The sequence below is a fragment of the Cicer arietinum genome, chromosome 4, assembly GCF_000331145.2.
Source record: "Cicer arietinum cultivar CDC Frontier isolate Library 1 chromosome 4, Cicar.CDCFrontier_v2.0, whole genome shotgun sequence".
In the NCBI taxonomy this organism is placed as follows: Eukaryota; Viridiplantae; Streptophyta; class Magnoliopsida; order Fabales; family Fabaceae; genus Cicer; species Cicer arietinum.
Window position 1 is genome coordinate 14,961,637 of NC_021163.2, and position 17,402 is coordinate 14,979,038.

Consider the following 17,402-nt stretch of genomic DNA (forward strand, 5'->3'; position numbering starts at 1 on the left):
GAGTTGGTAATTTATAAAAAAATAATAATGAAAAAACTAGCAGAAAATTTTATTAAAAAAACAATTGAGTTGACTAAATCAAAATAAAAAGAGTCAGCTATTTATAAAATGGGTTAAAATTGGAATTTAAAAATTAAAAAATCAAAATAATTGAATTATAAAATTTGAAGGTTAAAAAATACATTTTATTCAATTAAGAACTGAGGGAGTAATAAATAGATATAGTATAGTGTTGTTTCTGTAATTCTTTATATTTTGAATTGTTTCTTTGCGCTTTCGGTGTTTATGTTTAGTTGGCGGGCAGAATTGCATAAATCTAACGGCACGCATATCAAGCTGGACCCATGAAAACAACCTTTCTTTTACCACCTTTCAATTTACAATTTAATTCACACATTTTCATTCGTTTACTTTTTTTTTTAGTTTATATCAAGAAAAGCTTTACCAAAAATTTTCAAGCACCAATATTTTTTTTAAAACGTTTTGTCAAATAAATATTACTAGTATTTTATCTACGACACAATTAGTGATTTATTTAATTAATTTATAATGATTATAAAATATTGTATAATAATATGTTGTAAAGATAATTTGATTGGTTAGTTAAGACTTAAATGTATTTTAAATACTATGAAAAATTAATTAATATAAATTATTTGATGTACCATTTTTATAGGTGATTTATTGTTAATCAATATTTAATAAAAATTTAATACAAATAATAGTTTATAATTCTCTTAATCATAAAATAAAAATAAAAATATGACCGAAGTTTTGTCGATTTCATGCATAATATTTTTTTTTAATCAAATCAATATTGTTTAAGTTGACAATTATGAAAAATATTCATTTTAAAAATGTAACATCCGAGAATATTGAAATTTTAAATATTTTTAAAAATTAACAAACGATAAAGTATAGTTCATATTAAAATTTACCTCTAATTAATTATTAACATTTATCAATAATAAAAAAATTATTGACATTAATCCCTCTTCTTTCAAATAAAAATAATTTATAGTAATTAAAAACTAAAGTTAGTATAAATTAATAATTTTATTTTGTGTACCGTAACAACTTAAGTAAATATTACTCTATCCTTTGGGTAAAAAATAATATGTCTGATAATTTGAAAAATTGCTTATATTTAAAAATAGTAATTAAATGTGATAAGATTGTTTATGATTTGTTGATTATTTTGGACGAAAGGTCTGATTTTTTTCTTCTCATATCCAAGTCAAAATAGACTGGTTCTGTTAATACTGATTTATGATTAAGATTATTTTTTGAATAAATGATTAAGGAATAAATTATCTTTGAATAGTTTTTTTGTTGGACCCAGTATAATTCAAATTTCATAAGAAACAAAAGTATAATCCAAATCGAGAAAGGAGGACTCATATAAGGGTTAATTTTTTCTCAATATTTAATTTGTGTGTTTGAATTTGTGGTTATTTAATAAAAATTCTGACATGCCACCAAGATTTTGGTAAAATTTATATTTTAAATTTTTTACAAAATCACGGTTGAGTAGACTATTACAAAATCATTTCATGATATATATGCTCAAATATTCTTCTTTTTATCATGTAATCATTGATTAATTATATTTTCTTTTTATTTTCTCATAATTTTTTTATAAAAAATTATATTTAAAACATACCAAATATAAAAAATATAAATAAATCTCTTAATAATTATTTGAATATTAATTCATCATATTTATATGACCATTTTAATGAATGTGATCCATCACCTAAAAGAAAACACTTCTATCGTAAGAAGTAAAAAAAGTATTACTGAAAAGTTGGTTAACCTTTATATGACTATTATTGTGTATTACTTCTACCGTAGGAGTTAATTTTTTTTGTTAATTATTCTTATTATTCTGTAAAATAATTGATAAAAAATTTAAGAGAATGTGCTTGACCACATGGAAATTGGCACGTCTTATATCCATATTTATGATTCCTGGCTGTATTGTCTGCCGAATGCAGATCGACAATTGATGATTTAAAAGAAATAATTAATAAATAAATAGGCACTAGCATGCAAGCAGAGAATCCAAAAAAACAAGAGCGTATTTAAAAAATGTACTGTAGTACATTCACTACATTTTAACGAACGAATTTATAAAACTTGTCTTGTTCCTGTTAGAGACAATTTCAACTTGTGTTCTTTAATTGTGCATTTCCGAGTGTCTTTATTTACTAAAATAAAAAAAAGACTAAAACGGTACTCATTTAGTTTTAAAATCCAGTTTGGTTTAGATATTCAATTTTTTTTTTACCAAAAATGGAATTGGTAACAGAGTATGAGGTGCTTGAACAAATCATTGAATTATATTAATTATTAAGTACAACTAGCCTTATTTCATATGCGTCTCATCTCATTCTATATATTTTGGAAATGCTTTAGCTATTGTAGTTTGTTTTTTATAAGGTAAATTCTTTAGTATATTTAAGTTTTATTGGGTATCAATATTTAAAAGATAAAATAATTTAGTATAAAAAGGACATGACATTACCCATCAAAACTATAAAGTATTTGCATGTTTAGTTAGCTTTGATGATGATCCACTTTGTATTGGAGATATTTTTTGTTGTATTAGCAATGCTTTGTAATTTAAAAAAATATATATTTTGTACAATTAAAAAAAAAAATTAAGTTGCACCCACACGCACACAGTTAAAGATAAAAAAAAAATGAGTACAAATATAACTCAGTACTTCAGATTTTACAATACTCAAATATCAAATATCTAGTGCAGTAACCACTTATGCTAAGACCTCAACGTTGATGGTACATATAAAAAGATGATAGGTTGATTGAAAAATTATTTGTCAAATTATGAATGTAAGGTTAAAATAAAAAAATGTACTATGATAAAAAGGAAGGGAAGGCACCAAACACTAAAAAGGTGTGCCAAGAGTGAAGGTGGTTCAGTTCCACTAATAACCCAACCAACATAGACAACATCGCCTTTGTTAAGGGTACATTTCCCTTTGGAGTCACTGGCGTGCACATAACTTTTAAGACTTTCCTTTTTCTTTGTACTATTTTATTTATTTATTTATTTTATTATTATTCTTTGTTTCATTTAATCAAAGGTGTATATTTTAGAGAATAAAACATCAATTATAAAAAGATCCAATAGTTAAAATTAGAATTATTATTTATAAAAAAATTAACAGTCGTTCATATTTATTTTCCTTGATTTAAAATTTTGTATTTTATCTTCAAAATACACTCTTTTAAAAGAGGCAAACGCTTTTAAATTAATTTATATACCTATCAGACATCTATAAAACAAACTTGCATAATTACACTCATAAAGAAATAGAGCAATATAAATTCCTATCGGTGTAAAAAGTTTTTACAGAGTCAAAACAGGGAAGTAGTTGGTGGCGGTGATACTCGATTACATGTGTGGCGGCGGTTCTTCAGGTTCATGGCGATGGAAATTACGGTGGCACTCACGTGCGTCACATTTTAGAGTGTTGGTTCTCTGTCGTTTGGTTGTGTTTCACCTGCAACAACAACAAAATTTGCTACACGAGGTTTGAATGATGGATGCATTATTTTTGCTTTTGAACAATACTTCAAAGTTTCCAGCGTAGATAGTAATCATAGAAGAGGAGGAAGAGGGAAGAGAATCGAAGAAAAAGGAAATAGAGAAATATTATATATGGGAAGCTACGTCGTAAGATATTATACGTTGAGCCCTCAACTTAGAAACCAGTGTGGGAAGATTTTTAAAATTAATTTTGGAAAACATGCAACACAAACAATCGTATATATTCGTAATTTTTCAAATCTAAAATACCGATTTTTTTCCTGATGTATAGACAGCATGCAGTTCATCATTCCCTGTGCTTCTAGTAGTGAATAAACAAACACATTAATATTTTAATGTACTTTCTCACTCAAAAAAGTATATAAACAAAAAAACAAAACATATATATATAGTCCTTTTGATCCAAATATATGCACTTTTTTTAATATTTTGTTACAACATGAAATGAAATGATGAACGATCTTTGGAAAAAAAAAATTGACCAATGATGATTTACCAATTTTTCAGATGAGTGAATAACCATATCTATAGTCTGATCGTTTGCTGTAAGTACTACAGCAAATCAACGGAACATTACATGGCCAATCAATACCCAAAAATTGGTGCAATCTTATTTTCAATTAGTGCATTGCCAGTGAGGGTCGCCAGATTTATCATTACAACAAATAAACAAACAAATGGATAAACATGGTATTGTTAAATACGAAGTTGCAAGCAATATTATGTACACATATCAAAGTATAAAGATAGAAGAGGATATCCTTCTTGAACCTCAATCACTTTCATAGTCTTCATCATCTCCGAACGTAAAAACAGAAGCATCTGCAGCCATGGCCTTAAATTCACTTTCTGAGCTGGGCTCGTCGAGATTGGACACCGTTCTTCCACCAACGTCACTTTTTGGCTCACTGGTACTATGACTTGGCATAGAGGTCTTACTACCCAAAGAAACTTGTTCTGTTGCATGCGTTATATTTGTGATTTGATTTGAAATTTTGTTTGCCTCAGATTCTCTGGAGGCACTTGCTACTGTTTTAACTGCTTCAGAAGGGGCCTTCGTTTGCTTGCTTGTTGAAGAAGCAGGATTATCTGCCTCACCATCTGAAAATACGTCATCTTTGTCATGATCCCCATCCCCTGACTCTTTGTCTGCATTTGGTGTGGGGGTGTTCACCTCAACTGGGGCAGGAGCAGGACTGGTACTTGAACTCTCGTCTGATTTCTTTGTAATTTCAGGGTTGGAAGTTACAACATTGCCATTATTATCCAACAGCACAACTTCAACCTGGAATCCTGGAGAAGGTAATTTTCTCTGCCAGAAGACAATTCCAATTAATAATACATTTAATTAAAAGACCCTGATTACTTTGGATGACAAAAATAGAAACACAACACTCCACTAGATCATTTTCTCAATCATTAATAACGCCTATAAGACCACCAAATTTCTATACTGTTTTTTAAAAATGAGGAGTGGGAGGGATATTTATTAATAGGGTGGGTGAGGGGAAAGCACTTGGGCAATACAAACTGTCCCCAAGAGAATTTGAACACAGTCCCTTGGAGTTACAAGGCTAGTTGCCACTGCTCTAGCACTCTAGAAAATAATTGTGAGATAATAGAGTCTTGTTGAGGATCCACAACAACTTACCTTGTCAAAGCCATCGAGATCACCGGTGTTCAAAACTTTCCTGTTTTCTGTCATGGTTGTGTTTAACCAACTAAAAGAGAAAAAAGAGAGATATTTCAGTTCAACATGAGATAGTCAACAGTGGCAATTGAACATTGATGAAGAAAATTAATTACCAGTAAAAATCTCCTTGGCGGTCATGAAAATGGATTTTGAAATCCCCAGCCAACTCTGTGAGACCAGGCTCGCCAGGCAAAGCAAAGACCATCACTCCCTTCTTTGGTGCAGAAAACCAAAAATCTTCTGGCTGCAAATAACGAGAGACCATATCACATAGAAATCCCCTCCTTTTAAAAAATAAAAATCGAAAGAAAAAAAGGCACACGTTGGCACAACAATTCAATCAATACTTGATAAAGTGACATCATATTATAAACAAAACTCACCAAAAGATCCTTGGTCCTTGGATGCTTTTTGGTTGAGAACAACACACCTACACATTAGAAAACAGAGTCAATAGCAAATTGAGCAGTCTCTCACGGACAAAGATCTCACACTCCAACCCTTTCAAAAGGGTCAGCTGTGAGTCAACTCTTGACATAAGCATAATATATCACGTACAAAATATATATCAACTTATCACTACTAATAACCAGTAAAACATAACAGTACAACACAATAGTAGAAACTCTCCCTGATTTTCTATCACTCAGGACTCTGTCCCCGACTAAGAAGGAAGTAAACAACATAAAGAGCAACACAAATATGCCTGAGTTGATTCATAGCTAGTAGTTAAAAAAATTATATGGTTAAAAGACCTGAGTACAGAGCATATAACTAAACAAAATATAAACACAGACCATAATAGAAATGAGGACAGATGAATTGTTTATTGAAAGATAAAAAACCATCAAAAAAGTACATTTCAGCAGACTAGTCAACAAAAGCAATAATACTTTTCAATGCTCTAACTGGAAATAACGACACTATAAATATACTAACAGACTGGTTGTGGACTGTAAGCAGAAGGGCAAATTTTAGTACAAGAATTTAAGGCACACCACTATGATCTGAGACGGTTATAGAGGGCCTGATCCAGTAAGGGCATCGGTGAAGCCGGAATCCTCTAAGCATGCACCTGCACAAAATAAGATGTCAGCACATGAAAACAGAGAAGTATCAAAGTATTGTTTGTTTTCAATGGTACATACCTGCGGGCAGGTGGGCATTCGCCATTAAAGTAAGTCAAGATCCGTTCAAAATATTTGACATACCTCTATAGAAAGAAAAAAATAAAACATATGACAATACGATAGTAAGTAATATTTCCATAATCCAATTTTTGCACTAATAACACATTACAAAGCTAAACTTACAATCTGACTAGGCAAAACAAGTCCTTTTCCATCGATACATCTTTTCTGGTTATAGTAATCCATTGACTCCTCAGCAGTTGGGAAGAACTGCAGTACATTTAAGCAAAATCTAAAAACAACTAAGCAATGTAACAAAACAGAGACGGAAAATATCAAGCACACTCGTCATATTTTCAAGAAAGTGCTTAGAAGCTATTAACCTTCAAGAATAGTAGAAGACTAGAAATCATCAACCCTGTCCTGGCCATTCCAGCCTTGCAGTGGACAACCACCACATTCTCAATGTCTTCTTTCAACCATGAGTAAGCACTTTGACAAAATGATATAACCAGTTGAATTGGTGGACAGTTATGATCATCAAATGGGAAGCTAGCCACCTGAAGACGGAATTTAATATTTCAGATACAAGAAGCTGCTCAAACAAATTCCTTTGAAATATAATACGGAATAAAAACATAAAATTCAAGTTAAACAGAAACATGACATGAGCAATATAGGCTATCTAGCATCATGAGCAAGACTATCAACAGATTTTATGAATGGCAGTGAATTTAAGAATACATAATCTGAATAAGATTTATAAAATTAAAGGTTAAAACTTGAGTAGTATATCTATTTTAATTAAAAATAAATTTACATTAATGATTCTTATAGTTATAAAAAAGAAATTTACAACAGGGTTAAATGGTTCTAGCTCAATTGTCCTCTCTAAGACTTAAATGGAATTAGTAATCACCTTCCCCTCAAACAATGATGCATCATACAGCCGCTCCGAACAAAGATTGTATACTTTGTATTTATCCTGCATATCAAAAAACAAGTAAAATGCAAAATCTGACAAGAAAATGGCAATGACAGAGACTCATTAAGTTCAAAGTTTACGGCAATGTAGGAAAAGAAACACCATGTAGGATGCCTCCCACACAATTCAACCTGTCATCAAACTACAAAATATGCAAGCACAGTCACAGGATAACAAAATATATGAAGTAGGTGCTCATGTGACACAATAGTTTATGAGAATGAAAGCAAGGAAATGAAAGTAGCTCATGAAAACTTTTATAAGTTCTGCAGTTCAACATCTCCTTTTGTTTATTGTATCTAAGAATATGCCTGGCAAAAAGGGAGGAAGGAAGAAATTGAAACATGTGTAAGAGTAAACAGGTTAGCTGTACATATCATATTTTCAGAAGCTGTGGCAGAATATGTCAAGCAAAGGGGGGATTGTATGTCCATAGACAGCATTCACTTGCAAGGTTGATAACAGTTTCAAATATTTTGTGGCATAGACATTCCAATGAAATAAAGTATTCCATTAAATACAACGTTGACTTTCAATTTTAAACAATCTACATAAAAAGACAAAGGCAGAAAAACTTGTAACTTCACATGTCATAGCATGCCTTTCTACCTTATGATGAGTCTCAAAAAACTTGATCACTTCTTCCATATGATTTCTGTAAAATCCCTTCATTGCATATATAGAAACTAAAGAAGTCAGAACACTGATGTTAAAGATGAAAACAACCAGCAAAACAAAAAGCTTCCAAAATTCACAAACTCACTTCAACATAACCAAAAAACCCAGAGCTCATGTCACCAGCAGGGAACCCCATTGCAATAATGTTTTCAGTGATATATGTCATATCTAAATCAAAACCTCCTTCCTGAAAAAAGAGGTTACAAAAGTGGACAACAGCACATATTAGACAAAAGTTCCTAAAGGAAAAGAACATACAATTTAGTACGAACAAAGATATATGAAAATCAAACTCAATCTATCACAATTAATAAGACACGACAATAATTATATCCTAAATTTCTAACAGCTTTTCTTAACTGCTACAGATAGAATGTTCATCATATGGAACACCAAATCTTGTGTGGCATTTTGAATACTAAACAGGAAATAGGCAAATATTTTCAAATTTCGGGACTTATAAATTCATTGCCAGCTATGAGATTGGATGATCTAGAGAACCGGGTGAAGAAACACAGCTTATGATAATTATTACATTACAAAATTATCCATGAATAGGCTCTAACTATAAGCTTTAATTTAAACTACTGTACAAAAAGGGAAAGCAATATAAAACCAGGGATAAGAGCAGCAATCCAATAGAAGAAACAATATATTGTTCAGATGTGTAAGAGTACGACACTATAAGCTTTACAAGAAAAAACACAGTAAATCTGTTTGAACAATAACAACACCTGGTATCTTCGTTTATTTTGAGAAACAACATGCCGTGCTTTAACCTGCACAGCTTTCACCGCATTCTTTGAAGAGTCAACTAGACCTTTCGTAATACTTCCAAACAAATTAGATTGTGCCGCTGGTTCATTGGAATTGTCATCTGCCGCAGGAGATTTTGGAGACAACCGCAATCCCAAATTACTTGTAATGCGTGCAAAAGCTGATTTTCCAACATTTCCACTCGACGGGTCATCTTGGGATCCAGAAAATGATTGAGAAAGTTTTAAATTTTTAGCCCAAGAAGATATGCCGGTGGGAGATAGCCTAGATGGTGCTTCACGGCCAGAATTATCTTGTCCAGAGGCTACAGCAGCAGAAGCTTGTCCATCAGCCTCTTTAGCATGAGGTGCAGTAGATGGTACTTTCACAGGAGGTGGAATAGACACATTAGCAGGCACTGGATCCATTCAATTGAAAAGTATCAAACTTATGCAGAGGTTGGAAATCCTATCATTAGGTGGCCCTGGCCCTAATGCGTCTTTCTGGTTAAAGCTGCAATTATCAACATAATGTTAGTTAGAAAACATGGTGAAAAATACACGTAGTATTTCGTTTTTACATTTCATAAACTTTATTTGATCAATCTTAAATGCTCAACTGAAAGATAAGTCATAAAAATCTCCTCGATGGAAGAAAGAAAATAGGTCTCTATATCTATACTACTCGTATTTACATTAGTGACTGTGATCGCATTGTCTCTTATTATGTAGCCATTAGTTACAACTTGCTAAACATTTTACATTAACATTCATTATAAACAGACACTAGACAGTCATATTATTTCATCTACCTAAAGCAGACACTGGATTGTTGTATTCTTAAAACAATTACAATTCACAACTAATTAACATACAATAGTTGTTATTCAGCTATTCAGCTTTTAAAAAGTTTAAACAAAATGATGTGAAAAAAAATGCAGGATTTACTCTAAGGGGTAGAAAAACCTAACTGCAATTTCATATGCCCAAAAAAAAAACATTTTTATTGGTGTTGGCTCTTTATTAAGCATCGTAGCTAAAAGCATTGCATGATAATGATTTCAGTTAACTGAACCTGGTGAGTTTCAACTTCCGTTTAAAGTAATCCATAAAAAAAAAAATCAGAATGGAAGCATAGAAAACCGAACTATTAAGCACAATTTTGAATAGGAATCGCGCAGCATGTTAATGAAACATGAAATTGAAAGCAAGAGAGAGAAAAAGGAGAAAAAAGTAATTACAGATCTGAAGATGGGAGGTGATCTTACCAAAATGGAATGAGAAAGAGATGCAGAGAGAGTTGATGGAGAAGGGAAGTGAAGGAGCTGATTAGGGTTTCGAATTTCGATAACGATGAGAACGGAGTCGTTGAATATTGTAAAGTGATTACTGTTTAACATGAAATGAATGAAGGATGGGTTTGATGTCATGGATTCATGATCCTACGGTTGACGCTAGCCAAGGAGGGTTATTGTCTGTTATATGGTGCACCCTATTGCTGCCTGTACGCACATGTCTTCTTCCTATACTAATTGTGATTGTGATATTTGAAACATGGAGCATGTTAACATGTGCACTTGGTGTTTTTTATCTAACTATCTTCAGAAAATATTAATTAAAATGTCTCACTTTAAAAAAGAAATAAAGTATATATATTAAATTGTTCTATTTTTCTTGCACTTTTGAGAAGTCACGTTTATTTTTTTTTTAATATTTGTATAAATATTAATTTAATTAATAAAAAATAATTAAAATATTTAAAAAAAATAAAATTATATTAATAAAATTAAATAAAATACATTAAATTAATAAAAAAAATAAAAAATATATCAAAATTAATGCAGTTGATAAGATGTGGTAAAACAAATAATTTGTGTTGATAATATTTTACAGATAAAATAACAATATAATTTTATTTTGTAACAACTTTCTCTTATTTTTACCCATATCTAATAAATAAAAAATAAAAATAATAAAATATTACAAATGTAATAAAAATAATAATAATAAAATCAAATAAAATACATTTAAAATCAAACTTAGTGTAAGTGACAAAACAAATAAAATGTTTCTAATATTTTTTAGATAAAAAAATAACATAATAATAATAATAATAATAATAATAATAATAATAATAATAAAATGTTGTTAATATAATAAAAAATAAATAATGTGTCTCTGCAGATATATTATTATTATTTATTATATTCAAAGAAAAAACAAGAAAGAGTTGTTGACAAAACAATAGTAAGTGTTAATTTAACGAAAAAATAGTAGTGAGTTGTTTAAATAATATAACATGTTACTTATTTTGCTACATCTACTCAAGTGCCTTAATTTTGATATTTTGTTTGATTTTATTATTATAATTTTGTTTTTTTTATTACATTAATATTTTCTTTTTATTTACTAGATCTGAGTAAAAATAAGAGAGAGTTATTAACATCATAAATTTATTTAATTTTATTAATATAATTTGATTTTTTAAATATTTAAATATTTTTAAATTAGTAATTATTCAGATGTTAAAATAAAAATAAAATTAAACATATTACCTGTCATTGGTAAAAAATAAATAAATAAAAACTATTCTTCGATGTATTCTCGGAATGCTACCTCTTGAAAGTAGGACAATTTAATATATTTTTTTAAAAGTGTAGCATTTTAATTAATTTTTCAATAAATAAGATATTTCAATAAATAAAAACCCACGTATTAAGTATTTTTAAAATAGTAATTATATTTTTTAAAATAAAATGTTCAATTGATCAGAAAGAAAAATATATAATTTTTAATACAAAATTTTTATATTTATTGTACTAACATATTCTTTATGAAGTAAGTGTTATATTAAAAATATTTGTTTATATTATATTAGTTTTCATTTTAAATTATTAATGAAATGCTATTTAATTTTTATAAATTAAAGATTTAGATGAGTTGGATTTTAAATCTCTTATTAGTTGGATTTAAACTCATGTCTTTAAAGAATATTAAAATAATATTTATCGATTGAAAATATAAATTTTGCAACGCTTTTAAAATATCTCGTGCTTTAGGTGATGTTTATATTTGACTATATTTCGTTTCGGTTTCTTTAAAAAAAAAAAAAATTAGATTGGGAATACTAAAATTAAGTATTTTTTATCCATTTGTTTGTCTTTATTGTATCTCAATTCACGAATAATATTATTTTTAGATTATTTCTTTTTTACAAATTTTTTTAGATGCAATACCTCCATAGTTGCTTCTTAGTTTCTATGTAAAGGCACATTAAATTTGTTCTTCCTTCTCAGATTTTGTAGAATGAAGCTTCTCTATCTTCCCCTTTATTCTTATGAAATATTATATTAAAATAATTTTGTCTATAACTAAAAGAAATATTAGTTAAGATAAATAATTATTTTTATATTTAAATGTATATAGCTTTAGTGTTGTTACTTTGGTATTTGATTTAACAAAAAACTTCAAATTACTTTTGATTCATCCGAAAGATAAACAAGAACCAAAATAACGATGTTACAAAAAATATCATTTTTATCATTTATTTTATTTTTCAACTTTTAAACCTAACATTTCCTCTTCCCTTGATTTCTTCATCTTCTTCCGCCAACAAAATGAGAATTACTGGTTACAACTTACAACATGATAATTTAAAACTGAATTTACTTGTATGTTCATACTTCAGAATGCAAATGCATTGTGCACATTTGTAATTGCAGGAAGTAGTTAACTTGTAAATCCTTGAATGATTGAACACCTTTCTTAATCATATAGAAAGGCGACACTTGCCAAATGAGCAAGCTAGCTAGGGAAGAAATTGACAAGCTAATCTGTGCTGAATTTGCATTCCTACTTGTATCATTAAATAAGTGTAAACTTGAATAGGATTTATATTATATCAATATTTCTTTTGGCCGTGTGGCCTACATCAATAGCAAATAAAATACTCAACAAATAAACTTGGAAGTACGTAATAATTTTATATAACAGATTATACAATTGATGACATCTTTGAGCTCCAAGTCATCCTTAATGATCACACTGATACAGAAAAGTTAAAGTAAGACAAATGTACATGTTAATTAATTTTATACTCCACTTACTATGGCTAATCATTTGTGAGCCTACCAAGAATATAATAAAGAATATAATAAATAAAAACACAAAACTTGATACTTGGAAAATACTTCGATGATTTTTTTAACAAAAATATCAGAACTGCAAAATACTTATCAATGAGTAAGTGACGGGCATTCATAAATATAGCAAAACATATAACTGTAAATAGAAATTAAAGAAACACAGAGAATCAATAATTTGAAAATATATACAATCCATGAAAAGCATCAATATCCGAATTGCATACTGCTTGAGATATTTACAGCAATAAGTCTGAAAATAAATGAAGACTTGTAATGCTCTATTTGATTGTGTAATCACAGAGACCAACATCAACCACTACTCAGAGAAAATGATTTAACATTAATTCTTATTCTCTCCAACACTCTCATAACTACTGTTAATGCATCAAAGATTTTTTATAAGTTGTGCCTAAACCAGCAGTGATTATTCCACCTTCATCTCTCACTCGGAGTTGTCTTTCGTTGCGGCTTTTCGCTGTGTCCAACTCCAAGTAGTTGTAGCAGGTGTCCTTCTCAAAGCTTTCACTCCAAATGGATTGTCTTTGCTCTGTTACACAGACAGAAAACGAAATCAACCACAAACCAAAAAAAACAGTCAAAACAAAAAAAATGATTGTTTGTTACTCATGATTCATAGCAAAAACACATTTTAGACTGATGCAAAAAGGAGATAATTACCAATCGGCATGTTCCGGCGTGAACATCGCAGATGGGGTAATCAGGAGGACAACAACTGGAACCGTCGTCGCAACAAGTTGCAGACTCAACGGGACAACATCCCCATGCAAAGCAATAGCTTCCATACTCAAAAAGACAACAACATGTGGTTCCAGCTGAGCAAGAGTAGTAATCATCACATACAGTTGAAGGTTTTACAGGTGATGGAGGGGTAGGACCAGGATTTGGAGGGTTCTGACCCTTCTTGATAGGATATGATGCCTCCATTGCAATACCGCATTTACCGGTTTTGCTTGTTAGCAAATTCCTCTCTAGCTTAATATAACCATTCTCACCCCATGATGGACCCCATGAGTTTCTCACTAGCCAATAATCGGTACCGTTCTCTGTTCCATATCCAACTGCCACAACACCATGGTCAAGTTCTGTTCCGCATAGGCCAGTAAAAACACCCTGCACTCAAATCCAATTCAACACATTTAAACAGTTAACCACTTAATCTTATACTATCAAAACAAATAAAATTGAAAATATATCATGTACTAACAAAATCTAAATTGTGATATGATTTATTTATTCTTGCATTAGATGAGTCAAAGAAAATTAGTTTTAGATGATTAAGAAATAGGTAGGTATATTACTGAATGGTAAAGTTGAAATGCCCTGCCACCAGCTTCAATGGCAACGCTAACGGGTTGATTTGCAACAGCCTTCATCAATGACTTCTCATCGTTTTCAGGAACATCTTCATATCCATCAATGGTGACTACCCGGGCATTTTTCTGAGAAACCATAAATCAGATAGTTAGCTTAACTGATACAAAAGCATTATGATACGACATAAAAAAGACATACATGCACACACATATACCTTGTTTGAATCACATGTATTATCGCGAGCACGATAAGGGTAATCCTCTTCAGTATCAATGCCACCATTTTTCATTATAAATTCAAAAGCATGGTCCATGAGACCTCCATTGCATCCCATGTTAAAACCTTTGTCACAATCAACCAACTCTTGCTCTGATAGAGATATGAGATCCCCAGTTACAATTTGATTGATACCTTCCACAGCACCAACTGTTGAGAATGCCCAACAACTCCCTTCACAAAAAGAACACAAAGACAAAATTCAATACTCACACATGTCATAACATTAAAAAAAAAACATCAAAACCACAATATAAATTCAAGTAACAATTAAATAAAGGTTGAAACAACCTTTTAGTGAAGCATATAATTTGTTGCTTACAAATATTGTTATGTTTGTGGTCCTTTTGAAAATAGAATAGAATTCAATTCATATAATTATTTTCATTAGTCTTATATATCGTTGAAAGTATATATTATTGTGTACAATAAAATTTATTTATATTGGAATTAGTTCCCGTAATAATTTGAAGTTAAATAGATAAAGACTAAAATAAATATTTATAAAACGGAAAACAAAAAGTCACACTTTTGAGTAAACCAATAACCTAAAAGAAACTCACCACATTGGCCTTGATCTTTGACAGGAGTAACAGCACCTTTCTCCCTCCAATCAACGGAACCTGGCAATTCATCGGTATCATGAAAAGCATAACGATTACTCTTCTTAGAGCCAGAAAGCAACCCTTTGGAATTACGACTCCGTGTACCCAAAAACATGGAACGATACTCCTCATTGGTAAGATCAGCGAACTTTGTAAGACCCAACTTAAAGCTTTGGTTTTCCATGTTATTATGGTTTTGGATGAATTGCAGGTTATCCTTAAAGATTTCAAATCTATGTTCTTTCTCACCCAAGGCATTGTAAACTTTCCCATGTTTCAGCAACCACGATTCGTAGATTTTCATGAGGTGAATGTCGGTTTTGGCAGCCTCGAGTTTAGCATCGTAGTCGATGATGGACATGTCGAGGGAAAAGGAAAGAGACAAAAATGAGAGAGAAAGAATGAAGGCGAGGGAAAGGTGCGATCTATGAAAGAGACCCATGGTTGAAGGAGAGAGAGAGAGAGAATGAACGTGAATTGATGGGTCTGAGAAAATGGAAGGGAAATTGCGTTTAAATAGGGAGAGGAAGTCGTTTTGGGAGTCAATGTAGGTTATCTAAAATTGTTAACAACATGTGCTGAAAATAGGGAAGGTGCATTTTTGGCTCTTATTTTTCGATTTTCGTTACCTCAACTGAATTGGCTATCACCAGGATCACACAATAAACATACCACTAAATAATTAGCTTCTCTTTTCTCTAAATAAACTTAAATGTTTATATTTTGCTTTTTGTTTTTTTACAAAATACTTTTTCTCTTTAAATCAATTTTTTGTGGAAGTATATAAAATAAAATGAGATTTAAAATAAGAAGATAATTAAATTTTGATAATATAATTCTATTAAAATACTGAATTATTAAATTATCATGTCATGCTTAAATAATTTCTAATCGTGATTATACTTTCATCACTGTTCATTATATTGAGATGTTTTAACTATTGAATTTTGTTCACCGTTTGAATATTTTTTATTAAAAAATTGAATTTTGAAAAACGGGTCTTTGGAACCGGTTTTGTTAGCCCTTCTGAAGTTTGATTTGGGTTTGTGAAACTTTGCCTCTTTTTAGAGTCCAAACAATTACTACTATATATCTACTTATTGAACCATTTTTTATATCTATATAATCGTTAGAAAAAATGCAACCATAATGATTACGTATCAAGCCCGTGTCGATTAATTTTTTTCTTTTTTTATATAAAGAGAAATCAAATTACTAAATAAACGAGTTCCATAAATAACTCTTAAATTATGGTAATAATTATGTTCAAATTGAAAGAAAAAAAAATTCACAATAATCTATGATGACCTCTTTAAAGATATGAGTAAAAGATAGAGTTTTTTACTTATGATCTCCTCACTATACTTTTTATCCTCACAATACACTTAAAATGATTATTTTATTATTTATATAAAAAAAATCTCTTCACTCACACATTCAATTTTAAAAAAAAAATTATAAATTTTTTGAAATACAAAATGAATTTATTTTCAAAATATTATCGATGCTTTGGCCTTCAACAAAAATTTTGAAACATTCAAAATTTTAAAACATATATTTTTTTGAAAATTTCAAAAACATAATTTTATATTTCTAAACTTTCAAAGAAGATGAAAGTTTCGAAAGTTTGGAATTTTATTTAAATTTTCGAAATGTAAATTCTGTTTTAAAATAGTTATGTTTTTTTTGGAATTTAAAAAATTTATATTTTGAAAATATTAATTAGCTTTCAATTTTTTTTATTGGAAAAACATAAAATTATGTTTTTAATGTTTCAAATTACTAAAAAAACGAAAGTTTAAATTAATTTAAAATTTTAGAAACTACCTTTAACAAAAGTTTCAGAACTTTCAAAAATTCAAAACATAATTCTTTCAAAACATAATTTCGCATTTGAAACTTTCAAATAAGATGAAAGTTTCGAAAAAAATGGAATTTTACCCAAATTTTTAAAATATAATTTTGTTTCAAAATAGTTGCATTATGTAACACCCCGTTTTTCAAAGCGAGGGTATATTTTTTTTTTCAAAAGGAATTAAAATAAAACAAAGATTTAAATCAGAAAATGCCTTTGGATAATTAATTGAGTCATTATAATTTACAAGCAGCGGAAAAGTTTCTCCAATTATAAATCCAAAACATTTACACAACCATAAATGGTACATGGAACCCATTCACATAAGAAGTCGAACTGACAATATTAGTATAAATACAGTTTTCCAA

At 29.7% G+C, this 17,402-nt stretch overlaps 2 protein-coding genes across 2 annotated transcripts; both read right to left on the reverse strand.

Moving 5' to 3' along the window:
* Positions 1-4,166: 4,166 nt before the first annotated feature.
* On the reverse strand, positions 4,167-10,227 carry LOC101488625 (phosphatidylinositol 3,4,5-trisphosphate 3-phosphatase and protein-tyrosine-phosphatase PTEN2A). The gene is made up of 13 exons (XM_004496907.4): positions 10,087-10,227; positions 8,798-9,332; positions 8,149-8,250; positions 7,995-8,051; positions 7,320-7,385; positions 6,784-6,960; positions 6,584-6,670; positions 6,419-6,483; positions 6,269-6,345; positions 5,654-5,700; positions 5,384-5,514; positions 5,229-5,298; positions 4,167-4,889 (listed from the first exon to the last, which is right to left on the reverse strand). Exons 2-13 carry the CDS (start codon positions 9,245-9,247, stop codon positions 4,350-4,352), a joined length of 1,869 nt encoding a protein of 622 aa, XP_004496964.1. The 5' UTR covers positions 9,248-9,332; positions 10,087-10,227; the 3' UTR covers positions 4,167-4,349.
* A 2,900-nt stretch (positions 10,228-13,127) lies between these two features.
* Positions 13,128-15,691, reverse strand: LOC101488968 (cysteine proteinase mucunain-like). The gene is made up of 5 exons (XM_004496908.4): positions 15,138-15,691; positions 14,513-14,748; positions 14,283-14,423; positions 13,642-14,094; positions 13,128-13,510 (listed from the first exon to the last, which is right to left on the reverse strand). Exons 1-5 carry the CDS (start codon positions 15,619-15,621, stop codon positions 13,406-13,408), a joined length of 1,419 nt encoding a protein of 472 aa, XP_004496965.1. The 5' UTR covers positions 15,622-15,691; the 3' UTR covers positions 13,128-13,405.
* Positions 15,692-17,402: the final 1,711 nt, after the last annotated feature.